This window comes from Gobius niger (genome assembly GCF_951799975.1).
Source record: "Gobius niger genome assembly, chromosome: 20".
Classification (NCBI taxonomy): domain Eukaryota; kingdom Metazoa; phylum Chordata; class Actinopteri; order Gobiiformes; family Gobiidae; genus Gobius; species Gobius niger.
The window spans coordinates 24,380,746-24,393,091 of record NC_136871.1 but is presented as its reverse complement, the minus strand read 5'-3'; the positions used below and the strand labels follow the sequence as shown (position 1 = coordinate 24,393,091).

At 42.7% G+C, this 12,346-nt stretch overlaps 1 protein-coding gene across 2 annotated transcripts in view; it reads left to right on the top strand.

The window, feature by feature from the left end:
- foxj3 (forkhead box J3) overlaps window positions 1-12,346 on the top strand; it is a 120,530-nt gene that overhangs the window by 86,026 nt on the left and 22,158 nt on the right. For both annotated transcript variants that reach the window (XM_079579523.1, XM_079579524.1), the window contains exons 4-5: window positions 4,806-4,889; window positions 12,022-12,123. In XM_079579523.1, the coding sequence (XP_079435649.1) occupies window positions 4,806-4,889; window positions 12,022-12,123 (186 nt within the window). The remainder of the gene's footprint in view (window positions 1-4,805; window positions 4,890-12,021; window positions 12,124-12,346) is intronic.

Here is a 12,346-nt window from a genome sequence, read left to right as displayed (position 1 = left end):
AGGAAGCAAGATTACCTTTATTAATCAACATATAATTGGCGAGACGGGGGAGACGCACCGTTTTTAGCTTGATGTCTACCTTGGGAGAGTAGGAAGCTGGTTTGGTCAAGATTCTATCGATATTGTGTCGAGCTGCATGACGCACAGGTTATATTTTTTTGGTTTTCTTAATTAACAAGCAAGAGGTTTATTAGTTTTATGTCTGGTTGTCGGCAGAGAAAACCAGAGTGGTCAACCTTTTCAAGTTTTAATATTCATTCTGGGCTTCAAGTAACATTAGGACGGTTGCCATAGGAATAGACGATTCAAAGCGCGGTTCTATCTTTTCGATTGTCCTCAAAATGCCATCCAAAAAAAACGTAATGCGCGTGAAACCTGTGAATGGATTGCATGGTGTATTGCAAAACTGTCAAACTATGTAAACCATTTTCCCCTCTTCCATTCCTCTTTTTAAAATGTACGGTTTTGCTGTTGAGATAAGTTTCTGTTTTTCCCGTCAGGCAGGCCGATGTCAGTTTGGTGTTTTTCTGCACTTTTGGTTAAAAACAACCACACAACTGTGTAATAGAAAAGGTCATTGATCCAGTATTATTAAATGGACACAAAATGACTGAAGTTTATATGGATGTGGAGTAGATTGGCCCAAACTCTCAGTAATGTATAGCACCATCTTTTCTGCTTCGGTTGTTCTTCTTGTAAGGTTAACCTCTGAACCCCCACCTGAACCAAGCACATTTTCTCCAGTTTGGCTTGACCCAAATCTAAAAGCGTCTTGAACAAAGCGGCAAAATCGCGAGGATGAAAACGCAGCAAAAATGTGACAAGAGTGGCACAAACGTGATGAAAACACAAGAAAGCAGCAACTAAAGGAAACGAAAAACGTGCCAGAAAAGCAACAATAACGCAACAAAGTGACCAAAGCAACAACAAAGTGACCAAAGCAACAACTAAGTGACCAAAGCAACAAAAAAGTGACCAAAGCAACCAAAAAGTGACCAACACAACAAAAAAGTGACCAAAAGAAAGAAACCAAAACACGACAAAATCGCTTCAGAAATGTGATAAAACCGCGCCAACAATGTAACGCATTGCACTGTTGCTCTCCAGCCAACAAGCTTTTAGATTTGGGTAAAGTCGAACTGGAGACGATGTTCTTGCCTGAGCTTAGACGAGTTGATGTGTACCTGTCTGGTCTTTGTGTGTGCCCGTGGAAGAGCGTGGCAGCTTCCAACTTCACCTAAGTATGCTGGGAGAGGCCAAATGCTAGCAACACCTTTGGTCATTGTGCGCGACTGAGCGCACGCACAAAGACCAGACAGGTACGCATCAACTCGTCTAAGCTCAGGTAAGAACATATCTCAGTATGTAGAAAACGGTGGCCTGTTCCTTTAAGGCGGGTGGTGAGAGGCTAAAACAAGAGAACTGGACATTTCTTGACCCGAGGCAACGCTTCACTCTCAGTCCAGACAGCATCCTTATGGCAGTTTTTTTCCGTAAGGGTTTCCACTCACTGCACACATGGTCTGGCGGCCGTGGATGGTAAATTACCACCTTCGAACAGCTCTGTCCCTGGTGGTAGTTTGACAGCTGGTGCTTGAGTCCTCCACGTCCTCCCGTTGAGCTCCGGGCGCACCGATCTCTCATATACGGCCTCCTTCACCCCTCTCTCAACCCAACGCAACCTTTTATCCAACAGACACGTAAATTCTTCTCCTCAGAAGAGCGGCCCATCTCCAGTATTTTAGCATACCCGGTCATCTAACACAATCTTCAAAAATCGCTTTGGCCGCCTTTGTTTTTCGGACCATAGGAGCCTTTTGTTCGGCTGTTGCCCCCGGCCTCATGGACCACACTTTGCCAGCGTCTCCTCTCTATATCGCAGTATACATTTGTGAATAATTCAGTGAGTTTTTTCATGTGTTTTTCTCTTGTATAGTCTCTGGGGGTGGGTGTCGGCAATCGCACAAACTGCTCTCCCAAGAGGGTTAACTTTAAGTCTTCTTCCCTCCTAATTAAAAGAAATGCCGCTCTGCCTTATAGTGCCTTCCTTCTCTGCTTATTTCCCCAACACTAGCTCTGCGTTTAACCCTTGAAATGCGTGCGTTTTTCCCACTTGCGTATCACTGTCCGGAGCTTTTTGTGCCGCGCATAATGAGGCGTAGTCCTCCTGCTTTCTCTTACAACAAGATTTTTCTTCATCTTTGCTTAATTGTGCTGCGATTACTCCGCCCTCTGTGGGAAAAATGTTAATTGACCCCGAAGCCTTGCTCATATTAAAAGTGATAATTTTAACCCCAAGACAAATATAGGCCAACGCTTGCTTTTTTTTATTCCACCAGTAAAAAGCCTTTAGAAGACCCTGCTATAACAAGGGAACTGTATTGTGTTAGCAGAGCTTCATTTATACGTGCGCTACAGTTTGCTCCTGCTGCTGGATTTCTTATGGAAATATCAATTATTCTCTCAGCTAAGGAAGTAATTTTAGAGGTCCTGATCTCACTTTCTCCTGACAATTGAGATTTTATCAGGGGTTGCATGAAATATTCAAAAGTGATTTCAAAACTTACAGGCCTTAGGGTAAGAGAATCTAATTTTGAACAACTGCAAGCTACTGTTGGAGAAGGAAGCAGACCGACCATTGAAAAATAAATTAAATGCAAAGATAAATAATGCAGTCTGGTGTTGGTGGAATTGCCTGTTGCGGCCCTTAAGCCGGGCTAAAAAACACTCTCTTTCTCTTCTTGGTTTGCCTCCACCCCTGACTCTTTAGACCTGGTTTTTCCTGTTGTTTTTTTTAAAGAGTGGGCAAACCGGACCAGAGCACCTGAGGCTGAGGAAATACAGCTTCAGGAAAGGCTTAGTGTTTTACCTCCAGCAGCACATCTCACCGGACGAACCCCGTAAAGGCAAAACCCACACGCCGTTTGCTGATGCACTGGCTGTCAACTCGGCGTTCAAATGAATATCTCCTCTTTCTACAAGGGGGGTGTTATTCAAGATGGATGTTTAAGAGATTTTTTTTTACCAATGTTAGGCAAGGCAAGGCAAGTTTATTTGTAGAGCACAATTCATACACAAGGCAATTCAAAGTGCTTCACAGTTGCATAAATATAAGAAAACAAATACAGTCAATAGAAACATCAACATAGAATTAATCAATTACAGCAAGAGGCAAGAGTGTAGATAAAATACTTTCAGTTATATGCATTTTTAAGTCTTGTTTAGATTTGCTCTGTCTTGAGCACTATTTTTAAGTCTTGTTTTGACTCGCTCTGTCTTGAGCACTATTTCACCCTGTCTTGAGCACCATTTTTAAGTCTTGTTTTGACTCGCTCTGTCTTGAGCACTATTTCACCCTGTCTTGAGCACCATTTTTAAGTCTTGTTTTGACTCGCTCTGTCTTGAGCACTGTTTCACCCTGTCTTGAGCACTATTTTTAAGTCTTGTTTTGACTCGCTCTGTCTTGAACACTATTTTTAAGTCTTGTTTTGACTCGCTCTGTCTTGAGCACTATTTCACCCTGTCTTGAGCACTATTTTTAAGTCTTGTTTTGACTCGCTCTGTCTTGAGCACCATTTTTAAGTCTTGTTTTGACTCGCTCTGTCTTGAGCACTGTTTCACCCTGTCTTGAGCACTATTTTTAAGTCTTGTTTTGACTCGCTCTGTCTTGAACACTATTTTTAAGTCTTGTTTTGACTCGCTCTGTCTTGAGCACTATTTCGCTCTGTCTTGAGCACTATTTTTAAGTCTTGTTTGGACTCGCTCTGTCTTGAGCACTACATTGCTCTGTCTTGAGCACTATTTACAATGTTTTCTCATCCAAAAAATACCTGGAGTTGTGTTTCGAGCCACATCTTTGAGTAATCTTTACATCTTCACCAGTGGCTATTCAAGAGTAAAGATTAAGGTGAAAAATTGTGTCTGTAGAGAAATTTGTTCTTTGCATTTGACCCAGTGCAGTGCCCAGGGGTCCATCTCCAGATCTCCAGGATTAAGCTGTTGTGCATGTTTTTGATTGATCTTGTGGAAACCGGAGGAAACCTGCCAAGTGTCGGTGTAAAGTGCTCTAGAAATAAACTAGGAACATACAAACTCCACACAGACAGGCCCGCACTGCCCGGGCAACGCACCCAGGACCTTCTTGCTGTGAGACAATAGCGCTCAGCCTCCCTCAGTCTAAAGCGCAAAAAAGCCTCTCCTGACGTCCTACATATTCAGCAAATGATTTCCTCACCTCTCGATCTCTTGCTAAGCTTAATCCTGTCATCGCAGAGTAAAAACACTCGCCATAGCTTCACTGCAGCCGCTTGGTCGAGGAGTGTTTTGTTTTTTCCCCCCGAAATGGAGCAGGAGGGTGGGAGGGGCTTTTGGTTGATCACTCGGTGGATCAAGAAGTGAAACTATTGGATATTTTGTTTTTGACGTTTTAGATCAATATTGCATTTTTTTAACCAACAAAGTGTAAGGTAGTGATGGAGATACGTTCAAAAAGTCTTTAAGAACCAAACTGCCCTCCGTAATGGGGCAAATACTATACTTGAAGTAACTCTTGTTAATGTGCAGTGTCTTAAAATGTAACTTAGACCTACGCGTGTGAATTTTTCTTGTGTACGCTCTCAGTCGTACAGGAGTTTTCCGTTGTTGACTATACATTAGTTTGGGGATTTAATCAACACCACAATACATACCCATTATAACTGTCGATGTTTTCCCAAAATCGTGCCCTCAGTTTGTTCCTTAAATCGGGACACTTGGGGCGTGTGCATGTAAACAGTAAGTCACTCTTGTTTGTCTGTTCTTTTCAGGGTTCTTATTGGGCCATTGACACCAACCCAAAAGAAGACTCGCTGCCCACGCGACCCAAGAAGAGGCCGCGCTCCGGAGAACGGGTCAGTGTCCTTGCTCCGTCACCTCCACTTTACTCAACTTCTTACTTTTGGGGAAACAATGATCAGGATTGTCCAAACCTCATTGACTTCTCAGTTAGAGCAATGTTCCATCACCTTTAAAATGAGTAGTCAAGTTTTGTTCCTCTGCCGTTTTATTTACTGTTTGAACAATGTCTTGGCCAATCTTTCTCTATAGATGTCGCCTTTTACTAACAAAATGGTGAATTTTGACCATGCAAATTTAATGTTACAGGAAGTGTTTAGTCAGAAATTGTATTATTATTATTATTATTATTATTATTATTATTATTATTATTATTATTATTATTATTATTATTATTATTATTATTATTATTATTATTATTAGGCCCGAGCGGCCTGGCAGGGCTCGGGCCTATTGTAATTGTACGGCAGTGCGCGGAGCGCACTGAAGAAAGACGTGCGCGTAGCGCACGTCCCGTAAAGAGCGCGCAGCGCTCAAGAAACAGAGCGCGGAGCGCTCCCCATGCATTAGACAGTAATAGGGGGGACCCCGGCACCACGCCCTGTCCGGTGAAATAGGCGTGTGCCGCGAAAGCGGCACATTTGTAACTGCTCGCATGAAAAAAGGTGAAAAATCCAGGCAAGGCGCAACATTGACAGGAAAGTAGTCGATGACGAGCGCAACGCGCTCGTCATCGACTATGGCCCTAAAACAGTCCCTAAAACCCTACTAGAGTGACTCAGGGCATTGAGGCCTATCTGGTAATATAGGTATTTGCCGCGAAAGCGGCACATTTGTAACTGCTCGTGTGAAAAAAGGTGGAAAATCCAGTGAAGGCGCAACATTGACAAGAAAGTAGTCGATGACGAGCGCAACGCGCTCGTCATCGACCATGGCCACTTCCCAATGCCCAAAACCCTACTAGAGTGATTCAGGGCATCGAGGCCTATCCAATGATATAGGTGTTTGCCGCGAAAGCGGCATATTTGTTGTTGCTCGCATAAAAATCTGAAAAAAAAACGCATTAAGAAATATTGACAAAGAAGTGGTAAAATACGAGCGCAACGCGCTCGTATTTGACAATGAACCTTACGGGTGGGTTACTGGACGTGAGACCTTTCCGATGATATAAATATGGGCCGCCGCAGGCGGCGCTATATTGTTATTGTAAGAGTTTTTCTTTTTCTTATTATTATTATTATTATTATTTTTCCTCTCCCCCAGAAATCCACTTTCCCACCGACGAAAAGTCCTGAATTTTTGCCCAAAATTCAATTTGGTGAAAAGAAAAAACTTCACATCTCCAAATTTCAAAAATTCCAAAAAATGGCGCGTTAGCGCCCCCTGGGAAAACGGCGTTAACATTGCGGCCTATGGCCAGACCCCCCAAAATCCCGAAAACCCCGAAAATTTTTGTTCGTCGTAGACGAAAAAAATTCGGCACAGTGATTGGTCGCATGAAGCCGGAAAAAAAAACATATTACGCGGTTGCTAGGCAACCATCTGTATGGCGGCCATATTGGCCAGAAGAGCGACCTGGCGCCGAAGGCGCCTTTTCGTGTCCTCGCATTTGAACGAACTCGTCCTAGGGCGTTGAACGCAGCGACTCCTCGGTCGCTCCAGATCATCTACACATGTGGGGCATTAAAAGTTATTAAAAACTTTCTAATAGGATTTCCGGTTTTGTCATGGCAACGCCATGAATTTGGCGTTCATTTTTGGCGTTCGCCGTCGCCTTCGAAGAGTCATAACTCGCACATACTTTGGCCGATTTTAGTGAAACTTGAATCGTTGGTCGAGTCGTCGGCCCCGGATGTTTTGATATAGGAATTTTGAAAATGGGCGCTATAGCGCCCCCTGCAGAGCACCGAATAAAAATTAATGGGGAAAAAAAGTAAACTTTGTCGTAGACAAATAAAATTTAGCACAAACATCCGTCACGTGACCTCGATCAAAAAGTAAATTATGACTACGCCCATTTTCCCACCGTGTTGCCATGGCAACGACCCGAAATAAAGTTTGGCGTAGCCAAACCAAAATTGGTACACACCTTCGTCGTGACGTTCCGAACGAAAAAGTACATTACGTGGTTGCTAGGCAACCCACACAGAGTCGGCCATTTTGGGAAATATCGCGTGATCTGGCGCCGAAGGCGCATTTCTTGCCTTTGCTCTTTTATAAACTCGACCGAGGGTGGCAGCGATTTCAAAACCACGTAGGGCGCGGCAGCGCCCCCCGGTTGTTGCGGTGGCGTGCGACGGCGTGCGCCAACCGGCCAACGCTGCTCGCGAGGGCCTCTAAATGCCGCTTGCGGCTTTAATTATTATTATTATTATTATTATTATTATTTTTTTTTTTTTTTTTTATTTTTTTTTTTTTTTTATTTATTGAAACAGGGACAATGTACAGAACCATTAGTCTTTACAAGAGGAGATGGTTTGTACCAGATTTAGCTCAGCAGCTATTTTCCATCCGCAGTCCCTGGACAGGTGTGAACATAAAGCATTACAATTACAATCTATAAATCCAATCTACAATAATATCATCACTGTATAAAATACATTCTATGCTTTTCCTAAAAGTGTACACACAACAACAACAAAACTAAACAATCTCTATGGTTTACAATACATTCATTAATGCTGACATGACTGATGATCTAAAATGTAAATTTTCAAATTTCTAGTAAAACTATTAAAATCCATAGACAGTTTCAAACTGTCTGGAAGTTCGTTCCACTGTTTAATGGAGCGAAACGAGAAGGCACATTGTGCAAAGGCCGACGATCTTTTTGGTATGACACAGTTTTTGTTTGCAGTGGATCGAGTAGCTCTTGTATTTTGCTCAGAACTAAGTCTGACAAAGTTCTTCAGTGGTGGTGGAGCTGCGTTATTGGTGATTTTGAATATAGTTCTTAGATTATTGTATAAAATGAGATTGTCAAAACTGAGCAGTTTATACTTACTCAGGATATTGCAATGATGGTGATGAAGTGGTTATCATTTTCCTAGTTGTTCAGCTCAATAATCTTACTCCCGTCATTGCCACTTAATTCAACTTTCCAATGAAACGTCCTTGCTTCCTCCCTGTCCTTGACCCCATGCTGTGACACACGGGGAAACCAGTAGGACTTTGTATTGGACTTTATGTAACTGCTCGTCCACGCCGCTTCGTTTTCCTTGTTATGAAGTGAGTTCCTTTATCCTTTATTAATAAACTATGCCCCGGGCTGGCGTTACATTACACGCACGGGCTCGTCTTTTTTTTTTTTTTTTTTTCTTTTCTATTCTGTCTTTTTTTTTTAAACAAACATCAATTAATGCGTTGCCATGTGCGGCGCCGAGGCTACTCTGCGCTGCTGCTCTTTGTCTTTAATTATGGATGAGTTTAGTCCAGCAGTGCAGGTCTAGTGAGCGGCTGGGATTGACCTGGCCCAGGGGCATCTCACTATACAGCGGTCTCCTGTCTCCTCCTTTAGCTCGCCGCGCCTGACCAGAGGCGTAAACGCACGCAAGAAAGAGCCAGTGCAGCTAGCAGCGCCGACATGCTAGCACTATTGTCTCAACCACACACACGTGCACATAGATGGATCTTAACATGCTTTCCACGCACTTGCCCTGAAGCACAAAAGCATCGTCCTGTGAACATGTGTGTGGGTGATATTGTAAAGAAATGTAAATATGTTGTTTTCTTTTTGTCTAAAATCTTCAACAAAAACACTTTGGACTAAACCTATCTTTGTGTATTTGGGCTTAGAGTCTCAGCTACACTTGGGACATGAGTCAATGGCATTTCAAAGCAGTTTAGGTAAAATTATATGTTGCTTTTCTGTATGATGGGGTTTGCTTTTATTTACAAAACTACAATGACAAAGACAAAATCTACAAACTTTTCTTTCATGTTGCTCCTCCTTAGCAGATTTCAGTCTTTTCTGAAATTGAATGCTTTTGAACATGTCTTGAAGGAACAGGCCACTATTTTTCCATACTGAGATATGTTCTTACCTGAGCTTAGACGAGTTGATGCGTACCTGTCCGGTCTTTACGCGTGCGCTCAGTCACGCAACAAGATGTTGTTAGCATTTAGCTCCTTGTAGCATATTCCTATGGACCCAAACGGGGGTGAAGTTAGAAGCGACCAAGCTTTTCCATGTTTCTCCTATTTAAAGCAGTACTAAGTAACGTGTTTACCTTAATAAATCCTTTCCATGGTCCCTGTGGGGGTAATACAAGTGTTTATGGGATGATTGGGGGGTCTTTCATCTCCCCCTGGTGTCTCTGGCCAGAAAACCATGTTTGCAACTTGACTGCCACCGGTGCGGAGAAAGCAATACACACTAATGGAATCACGAAGAAGAAGCTAACATGCTAACGGGCAAAGCTAACTGCGGGCTATCGTCACTTTAAACAGTATTTACAGCCAAGTTTGAGTGAAAAAAAAATATTTCCATTGTACAATTGGATGCACAGTATCCCTCTCTCCCTTCGCCTTTCCTGTCAGCGTAGTATTTACTCTCCAAGACAATTAATAAGTTAAAAAATCGTAACTTGCTACTACACCTGCAGTTGCGCTTATGGCCTCTAGGGGGAAGAGTTACTTAGTACTGCTTTAAATACGGTTACGTGAGTAGTTACATGATCCAAGTATAGTAACACAAAATTAAACATGTCGATTTTCTAAGCGGATAAAAGGGGGTAACACCATAATAACACCATAGGAGCACTTTGACGTCTGCGCGGTAATATCGTCAGAATTCTTTAGGAGTGTTTAGTAGTTACTGTGAACTGCTCACGTAACCGTATTTAAATAGGGAAAACGTGGAAGAGCTTGGTCGCTTCCAACTTCACCCCCGTTTGGATCCATAGGAATATGCTGGGAGAGGCTAAATGCTAACAACATCTTTGGTCATTGTGCGTGACTGAGCACACGCACAAAGACCAGACAGGTACGCATCAACTCGTCTAAGCTCAGGTAAGAACATATCCCAGTATGGAAAAAACGGTGGCCCATTCCTTTAAATGTAAAAATATATCATAAATATATATGAGATAAAATGATACCATTGGAAAAAATGCAGAATGCGGATTGTGCCGTTATATCCAGATGTGTGCCTAAAATCACCTACACCCTTTTGTCTACATCCTCATATTCCAAACGTGTTCTGCAGTGTAGTGCACGTTTTGTTGAATCACACACAGCCCTAATCACAACATAGAAGAATGCGTCGATGCCGGTCTGTTGTAGGAAGCGCCCTCTGCTCTGACCCTCCCCCCCTCGCTCTGTCTGCCTGGAGGCTTCCCATTAGGAGACAGTGAAATTGAGAGTTTGTGAAATCTCATTTATGTTTATCATGAATTAAAATGGTTGTGTCGGCAGCCAATCCTCTTACAGTAAGCAGTTTGGGGTTGAGGCGGTTATCTCGGCAGCCGTGTGCAGGAGCCACACGCGTGTTGTTGTGTTGACTGAGGGCTTGAAGGTGAAGCCGGGGATGGGGCTGTCTCCTTCCTTTTAAAGCGCTCGCTTCAGATGCGACCTACATTTACTGTAGGTGCGGCTCACTCGCACAACATGGCGATTTTTATTTGTTGTTCAGGTATTTATTTGATGTATGAATAGTATGAATCTTCTGATGATTATTGCACAGGAAAGCTCTTCTCATCGGTCAAAGTTAAGGACTTTAGGGGGAAAAATCAAATATTCCATTCCATGAAATTACCGGCCCAGGAGCTCAATTGTATGCACTCTGTTCATTTTGTTAAACATTTGAACTGGCACATCACTTTTTTTGGAATGCCACAGACACTGAAACATTGATTTGATGCTGGAGATTTTTTTTCGTTGACTTAAGACTTAAACGCCTTAACCAGGCACATTTTCTCCAGGTTTACCCAAATCTAAAAGCTTCTTGACTGGAGAGAGTTTACAGCCCATATTCCAGAGTAACACCCCATTTGAAAACTAAGACCTGCAAAACGCATCCAAGATTCATCCTTGTTTTTGTCATCACAATTTCGTCAAGTTTTTGTCACATTTTATTGCTTTTTTTTTTGCCGCGTTTCAGTTTTTTGTCTTGTGTAATGTAACTGTGATCAAGCCACAAAAAAGTGACCAAAACATGTCCAAAAAAAGCAATGAAAACGTGATGAAAATGTGACAATCAAAACGAGGAAGGAGCTTAATTGGTTTTGTAGGTCTTAGCTTTTTAAATGAGGCGTTACACTGGCCTATAGGCTGTATAGGAACCTGAAACACATAGAGCACCTAAATATGGGACAAAACCACACAGAAAAAATCAACAAAGGCCTGGGATTTGAACCCAGGACTTTCATGTGCTCGTCTGTAGCACAATACTGCTGGGTGGAACAGGTCTCTGAGAAGAGTTTTGTTTTTGTTAGGACCACTCTTCAGTCTTCAGTTCAATCTCGCGATAATAGCATTTCATCTAAACTTACGTCATGGTGTGTAGAGATGGCTACTCTGTCCAACTATGATCTTTATTGCAGTTTGAGTACAATTAATGTAGGACAAGTGTTGTTTTTAGAAGGCGAGCAATGTAACAATTAGTCTGGTTGTGGAGAGTATCAAAACTATACATTTTTTAAAAACTCTATCAGATAAGCAATCAGAAAACACATTTTTCCTTTTGCTCTGAAATGTAAAAAAAAAGAAAGAAGTGTGATGCTGTGGATAATAAATTGAACATTTAAAGAGTAAAAATGTAGTTTGGCAGAGATTTGGTCGTTCCAATCAAAAAAGTCAATGAAACCCTTGTCATATGTTTCATAGCGTTACCATAGCGATGACCAGAACTCCTCATTTGCGCTAATGGAAAAATAATTGCACAATTTTACCAAATGACAAGGGCAAATGGATTTTTTTTCCCCTCATTGCTTATACCTTAAGGTTTCCGATCTAAATGGGGAAATGGAAATGCAATGTAAAATAAATCTACCTTAAAGGATTGAGTCACATACAGTCGAAACGCACTGAAAATCCTTGTCCAACACCAGACTACATGGAAGTTCAAACTCCAAATGATTTTTTTCTTGAAACCCACACAGGTGTGCTGTATCTTTTATAATTGTTCTGCACTAATTCCCTTCTCTCTCTCTCCTCCTCCTCCTCCTCGTGTTGCTGCTGCCCCCACAGGCCTCCACGCCGTACAGCCTGGAGTCAGACTCTTTGGGGATGGAGTGTATGATCTCCGGAAGTGCCTCTCCAACGCTGGCAATCAACACTGTGACTAACAAGGTACTACAGCCCAAAGCCCGCAGCCTCCCCACCACCAACCAGCGCACCGCACATTCAAACACCTGGCTACTGCTGCCCCCTGACCCCTCCTCCAGCACTGCCCCCTCCCTGTCGAGAGAGGCCACTGCAGCGGGAGGAGGGGAGGCGCAGCGCAGAATACTCACACACACGCCTAAAGCGGCTTCCAGTATTACAGTGTGATTACAGGCGCGAAGAAGGAGAC